The sequence below is a fragment of the Choloepus didactylus genome, chromosome X (assembly GCF_015220235.1).
Source record: "Choloepus didactylus isolate mChoDid1 chromosome X, mChoDid1.pri, whole genome shotgun sequence".
NCBI lineage: Eukaryota > Metazoa > Chordata > Mammalia > Pilosa > Megalonychidae > Choloepus > Choloepus didactylus.
Genome location: NC_051334.1, coordinates 187,356,230 through 187,373,741, shown reverse-complemented (window position 1 = coordinate 187,373,741; position 17,512 = coordinate 187,356,230). Strand labels below are relative to the sequence as shown.

Here is a 17,512-nt window from a genome sequence, read left to right as displayed (position 1 = left end):
CTGTCTGGGATTTCTCCCTGGGGAGAGGGGGCTGTGGAGTTTCTGGGAACAGAAGCTCTAGCATCAGCTGTCCTTTCCCTGCATTTAGCAGGACAGGGTGGGCGTAGGGCTAGACCCCTTTCAGACCTAGGCTTGCCTTCTCCCACCCTGAGCTGTGGATGATTATAAACTGGCAACTCTGGGGGTGGGATTCAGCAGTCCCTGAGCTACCCAAAGAACCTTCACCAAAATGGAGATGGGCTCGTGGGTCAAGGCTGGCCTGACTGAATGCTGGGGTGTTCCCTGCAGGCCCAAGTAGGTACCCTGGGTGCTGTGGCCCTCCAGGCCCCCTGGGGCTCAGTTAGATTGGTCCCGGGCCTCCAGACCCAGTTGAGCTTACCTGAGCATACCTGAGGGCCCTAGGCTCCGCCCACCCCCCAGCCCTTCTAGGACTTGCATTCCCAAGCCTCCTACTGGTCACAGTAACATCCCCGAAGTGATGCCATAGATTGGTTGCCCACGTGATAGCTGAAGGGGATAGGGAGGTTTGGTGAATTTCGGCAATCAAGGACCTGTGGGGAGAGAGCACCTAACCCTCAGTCTGGGCGTCCTGGTGCTCCAGCTGCCACACCCTCATGGTGTGCCCGGGCTAGCCTGCTGCAAAAGCAGCCTTCGGCGCTGCGGGAATTGTCCCGGGAGAGCGGCACTAGGGCAGGGTGGCCCAGGGGTCAGAGCTGGTGGCTGGGGCCCAGTGGAGGACTCAGAGTGAACCCTTCTCAAGTTGGCTGACTCCAGCCTTGGCTGGGCTCTCGAGGGAGGTCCAGGGCCCTCACAGCCTTCCAGAACATCCTGAGACTACAAAACACGCCAAGACCCAGGCTCTGCGTGTCCTGGTCCCTGACATCACTGAAACCACAGGCCACCTGCACACACCTGCCCACCCCTTCGAGGCCACTGGCTTGCTGTACTCTCCACAGCCATTTCTAAAGCTTTATTTTTGACCTTGAGATTATCACAAACCATAAATAGAGTTGACACTTAAAAGGCCCTGATGTACCCAAACCCGTTTTTGCTGAACTCCCTTCTCCATTGGAAAAGGGTGGGTTGGAGGCCTGGTTCACTGGCCGCTCGCTGTTGCCTATTGCTCTAGCCCTTTTCCCTGGGTGACTTTGTACTCACAAAGTAGCAATTTCTGCCGGGAGTTCAAGTGTGCGCCCTTTACCCCTCGATATCAGGCTGCCTGGTTGTGGTTGTGGTTACGGAGTTCTCTGTGGGCGCTGGTCATCTTGGCCCCTGGCATGGCTGCACTGTCCCCAGGTGGGTTATAAACCCTGGCTTGGCCACGGATAATCAGGGCTCTTTCCAGCTATTTTCATTTCCTGGCTTCCGAGGAACCTAAACATTTTCCCAACATTGGTTCATTTTATGTTGGTGTAAACTGCTTGTCTCCCTCGGTTTCTCTATTGGGGCCTCAATATTTTTGTGGGTTTATAAGAATTCTGTATACAATAAAGATGCTAGCCCTTTGGCATATCCACTGCAAATATGTAACATTTCCTCCAATCAGGGTTTTGTTCTCAAATGTACAGAAGTTATCCTTTTTCAAATCATCAAGTCTTTTTGCTGAGCCCTGCGTTTTAGTCAAGATGGCCTACTGGGCCCCCCGCCCTCCTCGGCACCTGCTCTGCCCCCACTCCTGCCACTGCTGTCAGGGTGGGGTGGGGTTGGCCGGAGTTTGGCCCCAGAGCCCCTGGCCTCTTCCCCCACATTCTAATAAATACCAGGCACCAGGCGCACCAAAGTGAAATAAAAGCCACAGCAAAGAAAAGGCAGATGGAGCAGGGCTGCAGCCTGGTGGCATTGGGATCCAGTCCCAGGGAGGAGGGCTTCGGTCTGATGGGATAAGGCTGCAGTCCGACGGCGTAGGGTTGTAGTCCGATGGAGGAGGGCTGCCGTCAAACCCCTTCCAGAGTCACCTGGGCCCCAGGATGGGATGGACAGGAGCGGCCAGGGTCTGAGTCCCAAAGGCGGTGTCATTGAGGCGTCCCTGGCGGCGGCAGGGCCCTGGGGTGGGGGGTGGGGGGTTCAGGCCACGGGACCCAGCTGAGGGGGCAGGAGCAGCAGCAGCAGTGAGGGCAGCAGCAGGGCGGCCAGGCTGAGGGGCTGGCCCCTCGTCGCCGCCCGATTCAGGCTCAGCTCCAACTCCACCGGGTAGTGGTCGCTGATGTTGAGGGCCTGGGGGGAGCGGCCGGACAAAGCGTCAGCGTGCACTCCCCCCTCCCCCGGAAGTCCTCCCCCAGCTCCCCCCTCCCCCGGAAGTCCCCCTCCCGGCTCCCCCCTCCCCACTGTCACCTCCTCCTCAGTGAGCTGAAAGTCCCGGGGGAAGTTGAAGGCAGCGGCAGCGTGGAACAGGCCCCGGCAACCCTCCCCGTGCAGCACGATGCGGTCGTAGGCGCAGTGGGTGCTGCTTCTCACCGTCGTGTCCTCCTCGTCGGGGATCACCCAGTGGAAGCCCTCCTGGGACCGCAGGACCAGCTCGTCCAGGCGCTTCTTGGGCAGTGAAGCGCAGTCAGCGTTGAAGTCCCCGAGCAGGATCACGTCCTGGAGACAGGGATGGCGGTCAGGCCCGGCCACTGGGGCGGCCTGTCCCCCATCCCTCCGGCACTGGCCACCCGGCCCTACCTCGCCCGGCCATTGCCGGGAGACGTCCAGAAACACGTCGTACAGGGCATTCAGCTCTTTCTCCACGGCCTTCGGGGTGGTGTGCAGTGGCACCAGCACCAGGCTGGGAAGGACTGGGGGTGCCCGGTGACGGGGGGTTGCCTCCCGGCCCTTCTCCCCCCATCTGTCCCCCACCCCTACCCCGGGTGACCCAGCCCCCTTCCACCTCCCACCTGCCAGACCCACCCTCCTTCCCCTCCTACCCTTGCTGGGCAGGGTGAACCGGGCCACAAAGGGCTCCCGGACAAAGAGGTCGTCCTTATCGTTGTACACGTATGACTGCAGGACCTGTGTCTTGTGTGACCTGGGAGGGACAGACATGGGAAGCAGCGGCCTCAGGCTGCTGGGTTTGGTCTCCGGGGAGCTGGCTATGACCAGGGGCCACCCCAGCCCGCACAGTCTCCTGGGAGCCCAGCCTTCCCACCCTTTGTTGTTGTTGTTATTGTTCTAAAACGTTTTTAAAAATGGAGCTACAACTGACATACCAGAGAATTAATCCATTCAAAACATACAATTCAGTGGCTTTCAGTGCATTCAAACAAGGTTGTGCAGCCAGCATCACCATCTCATCCCAGAGCATTTTCATCACCCCAGAGGGAACCCCTGCACCCCAAAATAACCATCACTCCCCATCGCCCCCCCCCTCCCACCAGCCCCTGGCAACCGCTCATCTACTTCCTGTCTCTATGGATTTGCCTACTCTGGACATTTCCTAAAAATGGAATCACATGATATGGAGCCTTCGCTCTGGCTGAACACAGCGTTTTTGAGGTTCCTCCACATTGTAGCCTATACCAGAACCCCATTTCTTTTTGTGGCCGAATCATATTGCATGGCATGGATGGACCACCTTCCGTGTACCCATTCATCAGCCTCCAGGAACGTCCGAGTGTGGACGTGAGTTTTCATTTCTCTTGGGCATCTACCTGGGAGTCCTCTGTTATTTCAAAGTGAATTCCAGACACTGAATCATCTCGTCTACAGAGAGGATAATTTTGTCTCCTTCCCTGACAACTCCTCTTCCCCTCTCCACCCCGGGGTTGCAGGACAATCTCTCCACTGAGGAATCTGATAATGAGGACGCTGACTCCTCTCTATGCTGCTCTCATAGACCACCTGAGGCTTTCTGTTGTGACAGTGAAGAACCGGTTATTCCTTCTGATATAGAAGCATATTGAACAGAACTTTCACCCCAAAACACTCAAGTACAATTTCCACATGATAAAAAGTGGAAAGGCCTTACTATAATAACTGGGACAGATGATTCATATCCTTCAAGTCCTATATTAGGAAATTGTACAGAAGGACAAGCGAAACTGTTAAAAGCTTTGAGTACTTTCAAGAAAGCAGAAAGCCCTTCTCAACCTCCTTAAATCTAGATAGCATGTAACCATCTGATCCTCTGTGTAAAAAGAAAACAGGATGGGGCTGTAGCTGTTACTCCAATCATAGAAAAGCCATAAGCAATGTAGCAAGGTTGAATACGGTTTGCTTATCAACATAATGTAATGGCTAAACTAATTGTAGAGTGAAATAAGAGAACAATATTAATAAGTTAGAGATAAGTAATAGTAATCTCCTTTCTAATTTTTAGATTTTATGTAAGTAAAAAGTATGTTATTAGATTTTATGTAAGTAAAAAGTATGTTATGTTGCTCTTAAAGAAGTCATAACTTAATTGGTACAAATATTTTCAGTAGAGTTTTGCAGCCGTTCAAGGCTACGTCTCTGATAACACTGTGAATACCCCCCTCTGATCTTGATTCACTCGTGGCTCACCACACATCATTTATCACTCGTGGTTCCAAGGTAAAAGTAGAATATGACTTAATTAAATGTACTCTAAATCAAGAGGCTACAAATTCTCTGTAATTGAAACAAGGGGGAGCTCTCTGATCTCATGTCCAGCTGTGTCTGGAGGAGTGGGGGCTCCCAGGCTTGCTAATGTATCAATTAATTTTTACATTGTAAACGTGTTCCTTTGACCTTAAGTGCTCCTTCAGTAAAATTATGTTGAAGTTGAATTCTTGTCTTGAGTGCTCTTTACTTTTAAACTACGTTCTTTCTCTATACTCTTATTTAAGTGGGAGGTTACTTGATGAAGCCCAAACTGACTGAATCACGACCTGATTAGGCTCAGGCCTTTTCTAATGGAGATCATAGGTTTGAGGTGTAAAGAGACGAACCCGTGACACTGGCCCCAAAGGGCTACCCGAGTGTGTCATCCCAGAGACTCGGGGCTGTTTCCACAAACCACGATTGGGCCCCAAAGCCACGCTGCTGATGGGCACTCCCACCCAGAGGGGCAGCCAGGCCCCGAGCCCCCAGGCTTTCCGCGTGGGAGGGAAAGCCGGGCAGATATGTGGGCACCAAGGCTGGCTGCGGTGGAGGAGGGAAAGACGCCAGAATAAAACCACTCAGGGGCAAGAGTGAGCTGAGCCGGCGAGGGGGGCCTGTGCTTACCGGTAGATGTACACGTACTTCTCCATGTAGATGTTACGTCCCAGCAGGGGGCTGCTCAGCTGGATGTAGGGCCCAGAGTCATCGAATCTGCTGGGAAAGGGGACCCCCCAGGGTCAGGTTCCTCCAAAGCTCCTGGGGGTGTGTGGGAGGGGACCCAGAAGAATTAAGACCCCCCAGAGCCCCCCACCTCACCGGTTGAGGTCTCGAACCAGGAGGGGCACAGCACTGCCGGAAGAATCCACCACCTCCTGCAGCACCATGATGTCACAGCGGGCCAGGATCTGCAGGACCCCAAGGAGCCCTGCCATGCTCAGTGCCAGCTGCCCCAGCAGTGGGACAGGGCCCTGTGCGGGTGTGGGGTGGGGGGCTGGCACCGGCGTGGCTGAGGCTGTCGAGGCTCCCTGGCTCCAGGCTCTCCCCGATGCCACAGAGAGCAGTATGACCAGAAAGGACCCAAGAGAACACTGACAGCCACCTCTGCCCCTCCCCTCCATTTTGCAGTGATGAGGGTGGGGAAGGAACGTGCTCCACGGCTTCCTCTTCGCACCCACATCTCCCAACGCCCTCTCTCCCTCTGACACCTGCTCCTGCTCAGGCAGGGCTGGGGGCTCAGGGGGGCAGCTGCCCTTCGGCCAGGAACTCACCCGAACCAAGGTGTCTAGCACGTGCTCCCTGGCCACCTTGGTGAGGGTCAGCCGCTGGGCGTTGAAGGCACAAATCCGGAAGGCCTCGGCCCCACTGGCCAGGAGGATGAGCAAGAGCATGGCTAGGGGGTGCATGGTGGTGGGCTGGCTGCTGGGGGGGTCTCCAAGAGAATCCAGGTCGTCCCGGGCGGTGACTCCAGCCGAGGCTCTTCCTGGTTCTGGAAGGACGTGGGAGTGGGAATAAGGGACAGAGAAAGCGCCAGACTGCCCAGAGCTGCCAGGACGGCCGATTTCCTGCCTGCTTGCCTTCCTGTGGACACCCTCTGATGGCAGCACCTGTGGATCGACCCCCTTCTTTTAAACGGCTGCGTAGTCTTCCACCTTCCAGACGTGCTGATGTGCACTGACCGAGGGAGGCTTGGGCTGCTTGCAACTTGTCACCCTCATTAACCACTGGGAGGGATATCTCTGGGCACACATCTCCTTCCACCCCCATGTGAGATTTTATCTTGAGGGTCGACTCCCAGCAGTTGGAATCTCTGGGTTCAAGGGCGGAGGCATCTGAAGCGATCTCAGATCCCACCAAATCCCCTTCCTTAGTGGCGGCTCCCAATTTCCACCCCCAGTGCAGTGTGTGATGGGGCGGCTCTCCCACTCCCCGCCCCCCCCACACACACTGACCCCCGACTCGGGCTGGTCATTCTGGATCCCCCTTCCGGCTGGAGTCCACCTCCGTCTTAGTGTCCCTTTTGGTTTGTCTTGGCCCAGCCCCTTGCTTGGCTCCTTGTGAGTCCCCACATCCTGGTCCCTCAGTTTCTGTCTGCCTGCTTCCCTCTGTCACCCTCTGCCCTGCCCCCTGTCACTCTCTCCCTCGCTGTCTTTCTTGCCCTCCCTTCTCTGTTCTCCCCCTCCCTGTCCCATCTGCCACTGTGTCCCTGCGTGTCTCCCTCGCCCTCCCGACTGAGTCCCATGCCTGGTTCTCCCTGGACACCTGTCCCTGTCACTCACACCCAGGGCGGGTGCCCTGCCCTGGTGCCTATTCTGGGACAAGTCTGGGGGCACTTGGGTAGCCTTGTGCTGGCACCGGCAGGTTTGGAGGCTCTGGGCCCCAGGGTCCCCCAAGAGGGCTAAGGTCAAGAGCCAGAGAGAGAGAGACTCTTCCTGGCCTGGGACCAAAGCCCAGCCCCGGTGACAACCCCAGTCCTTGGACCCAGCCCGGGGCTTCCCTTCCCATCTCGACCCCCTCTCCAGGCCAGGGGGCGACCTCCTCCCTCCCTCTGCCCCTGGGGCTCCCCTTTACTTGCGCAGACCAGCTTGTCTCCCAGCCTGGACTGGCGACACCCCACAGAATCGCAGCAGGGACGGGAGGGAGAAAAGAGGAAGAGGCTGTTTTCCCAACCCACCCGGCCCCGCCAGGTCAGCCCGGTCGGCCCGCCCTTCCCGGCAGCCAGACCCTGGCCCTGGCTCCGCCCCGGGCTGGGACAGAGGAGGAAGGAGGCGGGCGCCGGGCCTGGGATAGGCCGCCCTCCACCCGCCCACCTCCCCACCCAGGCCCCACCCTCCCCAGGCCGCCGTGGGACCCGGGCTGCCCGGAGATGACAGATCTGTGAATCACAGGAGAGCACCACCTTAATGAGTGGTTGCGCCAGGGCAGGGCGGGTGACAACGAGAGGGGCTGGCGCCCGAATTCCAACCCGGGGCCGGGCTCTCCCAGCCCCGAGGGCTCAGCCACCAACCAGTGCCACCTCCAGTCGCATCTCCAGAGGAAGATGCAAGATCTGGAAGTCTGCCCTGTGTAGGGGTGCCCCGCGGCCAGCCCGGGCACCCTGAGCGACAGGGTCCCCAGCTTTCTTGCCGTGTCCCCAGGCCCTGGGCCCAGGGGCCCATGGCTGCCACTCCTGAGTTGGGTGGGTTGGTTTAAGCGCTCTGTCAAACTCAGGTGAGGGATGCTCCGCGGAGCTGTCCCCGAGACAAGGGGACTTGAGACCCAGCAGCTAAATGCAACTCGGTGTCCTGAACAGATGCAATCGTGACAACCAGGGGCCTCTTGCAGGGTGCGAGGAGTGAAGGGATTCTCTCCGGACAGGTCCTCGGTCTCATGGTGGTAGCACGGCCAGGTAGAATGTGTGCGTGAAGTGTCCATCACGCGATGGATGGATAAACTAAGGGTGGTCCATCATACAGTGGAATATTATTCAGCCATCAAGAGGACAAAGTTCACCCATGCTCCAATGCGACAAACCTCAAAAACATCCCACGCAGTAGAAGTGGCCAGACACCAAAGGTCACATACGGTGCAACCCCATTTATAGGAGTTATATCCAGAATGGGCAAATCCACGGGGACAGAAAGCAGATTGGGGGGTGGCAGGGACTGTGGGTAAGGGGGAGGGGTAGTGACTGTTTAACAGGTACAGGGCTTCCTTTTGGCAGTGATGAGAGTGTTCTGGAACCGGGTGGAGCTGGTGGCGGCGCAGCCTTGTGACTGGACTTACTGCCGCTGGATTTTTCACTTTTACGCGGTTCCCACGGGAAATTGTAAGTGATGTGAATTTCGCCTCAGTAAATAAAGCAAAAGTGGCCCGCCAGCCCCGACCTTCTGAGTGGCATCAGGGGATCCTGCTGCACAGCCCCTGTCACCTGCAGACGCTTTTCTGGGGACGAATTAAGGAGAAAAACAAGGACACGCACGGCCTGCCGTGTTCCCGGCTCGCGGCCTGCGGGGGCCGGGTGCTTTCTTGGGCTACCCGAGGGGCGTGGCCAGGGCGTGGTAGGGGCGTGGGTACGCGCCCCGAGGCCCCGCCCCTGCTGCCGTCAAGCGGCCCGCGCGCACTTTGCGACAGGCGGCCGGCTTCGGCTTCCGGCGGGCCGCGCCGCCGGCGGCTCCCACGGTGTCCGTGGCTCCTCAGGCGGTTGGCGGCTCTCGATGGCGACCGAGCGCGCCTGGGCCCGGCTCTGCGCGGCCCCGCGAGGCTCCCCGCGCCCCGCGTCCTGACGCGCCGGGCGACCCGCTCCCTCGGGGTCGGGGCGCGATGCCCCTCCAGGTGAAGTGGCCGTTCCCCTCGGTGCCGCCGCTCGCCTGGACTCTGGCCAGCAGCGTCGTCATGGGCCTCGTGGGCACCTACAGCTGCTTCTGGACCAGTGAGTGGGCCCCCCGCCGCGGCCGGAGCTGGGCTGGGGTCGGGGGCGGCCGCGCGGCACTCCACCTACACGCTCTCTGCCCTCCATCCCCGTCCCCCCCAGAGTACATGAATCACCTCACTGTCCACAACAAGGAGGTGCTGTATGAGCTCATCGAGAATCGGGGCCCGGCCACCCCCCTCATCACCGTCTCCAACCACCAGTCCTGCATGGATGACCCTCATCTTTGGGGTACCTGGGCCCAAGAGGCGGGGCGGGAGCCGGGGCAGGAGCGGACCAAAGCGGGAAGAGCTGTCAGAATCGCCCTGCCACTCCTGTTGGGGTGGCATGTGTGTGTGTGTGTGTGTGTGTGCCACTCCTGTTGGGGGTGGGCATGTGTGTGTGTGTGTGTGTGTGTGTGGCGTGCGCCACTCCTGTTGGGGGTGGGCATGGTGTGTGTGTGTGTGTGTGTTGTGTGTGTGACCTTCCCCCAGGGTGCAAGTTTGATGAGTGGCCCCTTCAGGAGTTCCTGGAAGCCTGGTTTGGATCGGGCCTCAGAAATCGGGAGGACATGGCCACACTGCGAGGTGTGACAGCCCCTTGGCTCTGACCACATCAGTTGTCAGAATTGTCAAAGGTCCCACAGGCACAAATCTCGGGACCAGGGAGTATTCTATTGAGAAAGTTCTGACATACGCTGGAAAGACCTGTGTCCTGGTCCCAGGTTTGCCCCTTGCTGGTTTTGTGCCCTTCGGCCAGCCGCATTTGGGAGTCTGGTTGTCCTACCTAGAAGTTCCCACTCAGCTGACTGCACAGGGAGTCAGTTGGCTCCAGTACCACCCATGGTTGGGGGGGTGGGGCAGGGGAGGGCCTCCACTGCTAAAGGGAGATGGTGAGCATTTCCTACAGGTGCCAGGAGGTCACCTGGTCAGATTGGAGCCTTTCAAGGCTCACTCTGGCTGCTGTGTAGAGAATGGCCTGTAGGATGCCACAGGTGGATCCCCAGAGGCCAGGAAGGAGGCTTCGGAGCCGTTGGGCAGCCTGGCCCAGGGCGGTGGCAGTGGAGGGACAGGTGTAGAAGGGTGAGCATGGTCCAGATATATTCAGGGAGGTAGGAAGATCAGATGTGGTGATTCATAAGATATGGGGAGTCAGGGAGAACTTGGGGTCCAACCTGAGTGCCTGGAAGATGCTGATTTGGGCTGTAGGGAACTGGTGGTGCAGTTGTCCTTGTCCCCCACTCCTCCCTGACATAGGGTGACAGAAAAGGGGCTCCCTGGTGACAAAGGTAAGTGGAGGCACCAAGCCTTTTTTCTCTTCTTGGCCAGGGATCCTGAAGCTCCGCCACATCTGGAACTTGAAGTTGATGCGTTGGTGAGGAGTAGGGGGACGGGGGGTCTCGCTGCCATCGGGCCTCATGCTTAGGGGTTGGGGGTGGGGGGCCAGGGAGGTGGAGGTGACTGCGTCCGTGCCTGCCTCCAGGACCCCCGCGGCTGCAGACATCTGCTTCACCAAGGAGCTGCACTCGCGCTTCTTCAGCTTGGGCAAGTGCGTGCCCGTGTGCCGAGGTGAGCTGCCTCCCCCGCCCAGGAGGGGTGGCGGGCCAGCAGGGAAAGGGACGTGCTGCTGGGGGTGCCTCTCTAGGCCTCCTTGGGGTGGAGGAGTCCCACATAGGATGGGCAGCCTGGAAGCAAAGGAAGCCAGGGGCTGCTGTATGACAAGCACGAGGTGGAGGGGGTCCACTCCATCAAGGGGCAGCAGAGGTGGCAGGGGTTTGCTGGAGGAGGGGTGGCCTTTGGAGCACCCCTAGTTCTCCAGGGCTGTTCTTGGACTGTGCATGCATGGAGCTTGGACATTAAACTACGGAATTGTCCCTAAGAGACTCGCTGACGGCCAGGCCACGGGATTGGTGCCATGACCGCAGTGGCACATGTGTTGGCAGCGAAAGGATTTAAATTCTGGGAGAATAAATGGGCTCGTGGGGTGAGGGGTCTGATAATTCTCAAGAACCCCAAGAGGTAGGGGCTGGCCTGATCCCCATTATATAGGCAAAGAAATGGGGCTCCAGGGATTGAGCCACTGGCCCAAGGTGGCATTGCTGGCATTCAAATCAAGGGGGAAGTTGAATTGTTTCTAGGCAGAGAGTGAAGGGAAAGGTGTTCTGCACATAGTGAGTGTGTGCTGGACGCTGCAGAGGGGAGAAAGAAGCTTGGAAAGTGTTGAAGGTTCTGCAGAGTCATGTTAAAAATTTTGGACTTTGTGCTCTCATCAGGGGAGTGCCATGTTTACGGCTGTATTCTGGCAGGATTGCACCCTGGCAGGGCTGGCAGCAGGGAGGCCAGCCGGGGGCCGGCGCAGGAATTCTGGCAGCAGAGATGACTGTGGCTGGGCCTCGGGTGGTAACTGGAGAGCAGCAGAAGGGGCCTGCTTTGGGACGTGCTCTGGAAGTCGGGTCCACAGGACTTGATGGGTTGGACATGGGAGTAGGGAGGAAAAGACAAATCAAAGGTAACACTGGGGGTTTTGGCCCAAGCCTCTGGGAGGATTGGATGGTGGTGCCATTTGCTGTGGGGGAGAGGAGGGAAGCAGGTGTGAGGTTGTGGAGGGGGGGGGGGAGGGTGAGCTTAACTTGGAATGGGCTGCATTTGCAGAGCCTGTGCCATGTGGAGGGGGAGCATTTCCAGGCAGTACTGGGCCATGCAGGTTTGGAACGCAAAAGAATGATCTGGAATAGATAAAGATATTGGGGACTCAACCCCAAACAAAGCTACAAACAGAGGCGTGATCCTGGAGGCAGAGAAGAAAGAGAGAGAGCAGAGGGAGAGGAGCCCTCAAGGAGACAGAAAGAAGTGGCTAGAGAGGAAAGAAGAAAACCAGGGGTCTGGGGCACCGCAGAAGCTGCTGGTGACCCCAGGGTAGCCAAGAGGGTGGTGGCCATGGCAGGGGGAGGGGACAGAGTGGAGGTGGCCACTGTTCCAGGGCTTCGGTTGTGAGGAGGAAGAGAGAGGAGGAAGTAACCAAAGCGTATTAGAGGACCAAGGTAGAGTTTGTTATTTCTGTTTGTCCAAGCAAAACATGCCACAAACTAATAAAACTGCCTCAAATGAGCGGGTTTTCGGTAAAGAGCCACGGGCTCCCCCTCCCGCATCCCCAGATGTACCCACCTGGGGTGATTTCTCTTTTGGTTTCTTTTGGAGGCTGCTTCCATTTCCCTAAAGCAATAAGCTGAGACTGCGGCATCTTGGCTGCCCTGAGATGTGAGGATGTCTCAGTTCCTCCACTCCGCAACCCCAGCAGAGGCCCGCAGTGGCCCCTCCTTCACCTGCTCTTCTTTCTGATCCATCTGCCTTTAGGTTTTCTTGTCCAATTAAAACCAGAAAACAGACACCTAAGCCCGAGCACCCTCAGTGAGAGGAAGTGAGCAGGGGCAAGTTTTAGCCAACATGTATGCATATTTGACACGCAGCAGAGACAGAGTAAGGCGTGATCGAAGCACAGGAAGTATTTGGCACATTCTGTGTTCCCCTGTCCATCTGCTGGCATAGACCCGGTTCTGGGACATTAAGTATGGCAGCTATTTTCTACCAGCCGTACAATTGAGTAGAAATAGTGAGGAGCAAAGCTAAAAGTTACATAGAAGCGTTGCTCCCCAAGTGTGTTATTATTTTTAAGTTTCCATTGCAAGCTCTGCGAGCCAGGTCGCACCGGTGGATTTTAGTTGAGAAGGAAGTTGCACCCACAGAGACCACCCTCTACCACGTAATGTCATTCCTCGCCTTGTTCTTTTCCCCTGTGCTCTGTGGTCGCAGGGAAGGAAAAGGCTGTGCTTCCCACGCCCTGGGAATCCTCACGTCCACAGCTGCTCCCCGCGGCCAGCATCCGGGGTGGTGGTAGACCAAGCGAGCCGCTGGGTCAGGCTCCCATCTGAGACTGGGTCCCGAACCTGCGCCTTCCGGAGAACGGGCCTTGCAGGGAGGAAGCTGAAAGTCCACCTCTTTTTTAGTGCACTGGGCGGAGGTGGTCTCAGTGGCCCTGTCCGCCTCTTGCCCCGTCTTTGTGACCTGGCTCCTGTTTGTGTCTGTGTTGGTGCGGCCGGCTGCCAGGCCACTCTGGGTCTAGGCTTGCATTTCCTTCTCCCCCCCGGTCAGCGTCGCGGCCTCAGAGGCCAATGTGGCTAGTATTGTGTCCAAGTCAATGCCACTGTTTTCAGTCTAGCAATTTTGAATTTTTTTCCCAAGTTCTCAGTGATACGGTCTGTTCCATTGAATTTTCTCTATTTCCAAAGAGGCCTGGTGGGGAAATGCCCATTGGTTTTCATGGGCGCGACCCTGGGGTGTTGGGGTGAGAGGAAGGAGCCAGCCCAGAAGGGAGGTGGATGGGGCCTGCCGAGGAACTGCTGCGGGAAGGGCCTGGGGTCTAGGAAACCACTTAACACACAGACAGTTCCGGCAGCTTTGGTTGGTTTGACCCAGGTCGGTGAGGGGCAGGGTTGGGGCACCTGAAGAGAAGAAGGCGAGGAGAGCAGCTGAAAGGCAGCCAGGGACACTGGCTGGGGAGAGAAGGCCTTGACTCAAACCTACACGTGGGGTGCCTGTGTGGGCGTGTGCTCACATGCATCCGTGGGTGCTGAAGGGCTGCGAGGGTGAGGCTGCAGCTGGACGAGCTGGACCCAGAAGTGTGGGAAGCTGGAGGGGTCCTAGGCAGGCAGAAGAGTTTCCAAAGTCAGAATTGCCGTGGCGCACAAGGCAGCCACTGAAAGAGGTGTCTAGGGAAGATCATTGAGCAGAGGACATCACGATCCAAGGTGCAGCCCAGGGGCCAGGGAGGACCAGTGAAAGCCATCGCAGTGTGTCCAAGTGGACAGCAAAGTCTCAGACTGCTCATGCTTGGGGGGGGGGTGAGTTCCAAAGGGCATGAGCCGCCAGGGCCCCCCACAGAACGGGGCTGATGGGACAAAGCCTTTTCTCGGGCAGGAGATGGCGTCTATCAGAAGGGCATGGACTTCATTTTGGAGAAGCTCAACCACGGGGACTGGGTGCACATCTTTCCAGAAGGTCAGCGGGGAAGGGCAGGGTCTAACCCTCCCCTCCACCGAGTGTCAGTGGGACCAGCTCTCCCTACCTCACCACACAGCCCCCAAACCCTTCCTCCACCCCCCGTCTCTCCACAGGGAAAGTGAACATGAGCTCCGAGTTCCTGCGCTTCAAGTGGGGTAAGGGGCTGATCTGGCGGCACCCACCCTCCCAGCCCAGGAGAGCCGTGCGGCCCTGCCCTGGGCTCCTGCCCTCCCTCTCGGGTTGGCGGGCGTGGTCCCTGGCAGATGGGTGTGCTGGCAGCAGGAGGCTGGGGCTGGGCGCCGAGCCCAGGGGAGCCGGTTCTCAGCGGCGGGAGGGCAGGGTGGCGCCAAGTGGTGGCATGGCCCGGCTCCCACCCACAACTCTGTCTATCCTCGGGGCAGGAATTGGGCGCCTGATCGCTGAATGTCACCTCAACCCCATCATTCTTCCGCTGTGGCATGTGGGTAAGCCCCCCACTCCGGGGGCGGCCGCTTCCCGGGGGCAAGGCGAGCTGCTTCCCTAGATTGACTCTGGGGTGTTTCAGCTGGGGGTGGGGTGGGGGGTGGGCCCCCACCGCACCTCACATCTGCCTTATGTCCTTCTGCCCACCTGTGTCACAGGAATGAATGACGTCCTTCCGAACAGCCCGCCCTACTTCCCCCGCTTCGGACAGGTGGGTCGGGATGTGGCCCTGCTTTCTGCCATCCCCATGTTGTGTCTCCCACCCAGGCACCACTGAGGCCAGATGTCGGTGGAGCTGAGCTTAAAGCTGCAGCACAAGGGAGCCAAGTTGAACCTAGAGGAGGACTTCCTGGACATCAAGCTGGGCGGGCAGGGTGGGGGGTGGTGAGCCTACGGGTCAGGCCAGGCCAGGCCCAGAGCCGGGGCCCCAGTACCGGGCTGGCCCTCCGACACCCCTGGGCCTGACCATCTGATGTCAAAGACGGGACACGCGGCCCAAAGGGAGCCTACGGCACATCAGGGCCCACCGTGGGTTTCGGGCTCCCTGGGCTGGGGGTGGGGCGGCTGCAGCCCCCTTGGCTCTGCCCCTGTGACCTGCCTGCAGCCTGTCTTCCCTGCAGAGAATCACCGTACTGGTCGGGAAGCCCTTCAGTGTCCGGCCTGTGCTCGAGCGGCTGCGGGCGGACAACACGCCGGTGGTGAGTCCCCTCCTCGGCTTCCCTGGCCGCGGCCTTGGCCCTGGGGGACATCGGACCCCACCGGGCCTCCCAGGGCCTAGCCAGCCTGTCCCCTCCCCTCAGGTGGAAATACGCAAAGCCCTGACCGACTTCATTCAGGAGGAATTCCAGCGCCTGAAGACCCAGGCCGAGCAGCTCCACCACCACTTCCAGCCCAACAGATAGGAGCGAAGGTGGCGGCTGTCTTCCCCCCAGACCCAGGCACATGGGGCCATCGGCGCTGCCTTAGGGATTCCCGCCCCGCACTGAGCTGGGGCTGGGGCTGGACTGACGCGTTGAGCTCAGATGTGTCTTTCGGCCAGTTTCCTTCACCCCTGTGGGTCTCTTAGTTGGTGAGCCTTCCGGCTCCTCCGCAGTTCCTCAGTTACAAGAGCCTTGGTGCTCCTCCCACTTTGCCCCGAAGGAGCTTAGGCAGGGGCCTCCTTTCCTCTTTCCTTCCAGTGTTCTCTCAAGGGCGGCCTTGCGGGGGGAAGGGAGCAGGCAGGTGAGCAGGGCGGCCAGGCCGGAGCCGCAGGGAGGGGTCTCCGAGGCCCCGAGGCCTCCTGCCCGCCCTTGCCAGTCTGGGAGCTGCTCGCACCTCAGGGATGGCCGGGAGCCAAGTCTTCCTTCTACACCTGAGCTCCCCGAGCCTCGGGCGGGACCTGGCCCTGGGCTGCAGGCAGAAAGGGCAGCCCCTGGCCAGGAGCCGCAGGGAGGGCCTGAGATCAGGCCCCTCAGCTCCAGGCCAGGGGCCACCTGCTGCTCCGGCCTTTCCGCCTGCTCCCCTGCCACACTCGAGTCCCTGGGGGCCTGGGTTTTCATGTGTTTTTTGAACAATAAAGAGTCGATGTTGTGCCATTTTCCCTCTGGCTGCTGTAGGGCTGGGGATTGGGGGGTGGGGTGCCCTGCTGGACAGCGAAGGCCAGCCACTTAGGGAGACGGGCGTTGAGCTCTCCCCGTGTGCCCGGCGCTTAAGACTTGGCTTATCTTCTGTAATCTTCACAACCACCTTGCAAAAAGTAGGTCTTAATATCCTCATTTGGCAGATGAGGCAGAGCAAGGCTAAGCAACTTGCTTCAGAACCCAAAGTAGCAAGGTACTTGCGAGAGCCCCAAGTACTAAGAAGCTGTCAGATCCACGTGAGGTGCTGGGTTCACAGTCTCCAAGGAGTTGTGATCAGGAGACCTGCAAGGTGGGAAGTGGGACACCTACATTAAGCTGGGGGCCCCAGGCAGGAAGGCAGAAGCAGATCCAGGTTGGTGGTGCCCCTTGGCTCCTGGCAGAAGCAAAAGCAAATCCTCTAGGGAAAAGCATCCTCAGACGGGGCTCCCAGTTTTTCCATGGATTAAGATCAACTAAAAGACCTCACGAAGATTGACCAAACACATAAGAAAACAAACCGCTGTCCCTAAGTGGGCAGTGACAACAGGTTGAAACCCTTGGGGCCTTCTGACACTGACATGATCAGACAGAAAATTAGCACTATGATAGAAATGTTGGGGGAAAAAAGAAATGGGACCACACAAATGAGCCAGCAACAAGAGAAGACTGAAAGTTGACCAGGGTTGTAGCCGTGTGAGTCGATGGTTATTACAAAACAAAAAGCTTGGGAAAAAAAATGACCTGGAGACAAAAAATAAATCATTTGGGGAAAAAAAGCACTTGTAATTAAATATAGGTAATGACAGATTGTGGGCCAGTTTGCATCTGTGGTCCATATGTAAGATCCCTTTTTCAGGTATGTGTTTTATATCCATTTGAAGCATCAACTACATTTCACAGAGAACTCTAATTTTATACCATGTGATGGAATGTTCCTTTTATTCATGTCCTTGTATTTTTACTACCTATTTGTCTCTGTAAACATCATGTCAATATTGTTTTGCAGGTTTTTAAACTTAACATAGATAATACTGTACTGTGTAGAGGCTTTTGGAATTTGATGCTTTTTCTCTCAGTACGTTCAGAGATCTCTCCGTGTGGATAGAGGCACCCATAGGAAACTGCAACATCAGCTGATGAAAAACAGTCGAATATGAGCAATTTCATACAGTTTGACCCAACAGCTTCATTTCAACTGTATAGTTTTCCATCGTACAAACTTACCACAGTTTATACATGCTCCCGTGGAAAACCCATTAAATCGGTTCCGATATCACAATGCTACCAAGAACATTTTATATCTATATCCAGAAATGGAATTGCTGAGTCATAATGCCAAATTGCTCTCCAAAGTAGCTGTAATAATTTGCACTCCCGCTCGCGGTCCCTACTTGCAACAGATTTGAAAAACCACCAAATGAAACTTACAAAAACAAAAAATACAATTGTTGAAAATTAAGAAAAAAAAG

The 17,512-nt window shown here is 57.4% G+C and overlaps 2 protein-coding genes across 9 annotated transcripts; one reads left to right on the top strand and one right to left on the bottom strand.

Moving 5' to 3' along the window:
• Positions 1-955: 955 nt before the first annotated feature.
• On the bottom strand, positions 956-6,463 carry DNASE1L1 (deoxyribonuclease 1 like 1). 3 transcript variants are annotated; one of them, XM_037821916.1, is made up of 8 exons: positions 6,114-6,463; positions 5,808-6,025; positions 5,356-5,444; positions 5,164-5,253; positions 2,904-3,004; positions 2,662-2,774; positions 2,455-2,580; positions 956-2,214 (listed from the first exon to the last, which is right to left on the bottom strand). In XM_037821916.1, exons 1-8 carry the CDS (start codon positions 6,301-6,303, stop codon positions 2,065-2,067), a joined length of 1,077 nt encoding a protein of 358 aa, XP_037677844.1. In that variant the 5' UTR covers positions 6,304-6,463; the 3' UTR covers positions 956-2,064. The 3 variants fall into 3 exon arrangements, with proteins under 3 accessions (XP_037677844.1, XP_037677841.1, XP_037677843.1); XM_037821913.1 differs by having other exon boundaries at positions 2,332-2,580; positions 6,114-6,459; XM_037821915.1 differs by having other exon boundaries at positions 2,332-2,580; positions 5,164-5,250; positions 6,114-6,459.
• Positions 6,464-8,660: 2,197 nt separating this feature from the next.
• TAZ (tafazzin) lies at positions 8,661-16,019 on the top strand. Of its 6 annotated transcripts, none has more exons than XM_037821991.1 (10): positions 8,661-8,947; positions 9,050-9,178; positions 10,255-10,300; positions 10,409-10,494; positions 13,900-13,980; positions 14,097-14,138; positions 14,385-14,447; positions 14,604-14,656; positions 15,050-15,143; positions 15,246-16,019. In XM_037821991.1, the coding sequence occupies exons 1-10, from the start codon at positions 8,839-8,841 to the stop codon at positions 15,509-15,511; spliced, it is 969 nt and encodes a 322-aa protein (XP_037677919.1). In that variant the 5' UTR covers positions 8,661-8,838; the 3' UTR covers positions 15,512-16,019. The 6 variants fall into 6 exon arrangements, with proteins under 6 accessions (XP_037677919.1, XP_037677923.1, XP_037677922.1 ...); XM_037821995.1 differs by having other exon boundaries at positions 15,066-15,143; positions 15,246-15,481; XM_037821994.1 differs by lacking the exon at positions 13,900-13,980.
• The last annotated feature ends 1,493 nt before the right edge of the window (positions 16,020-17,512 follow it).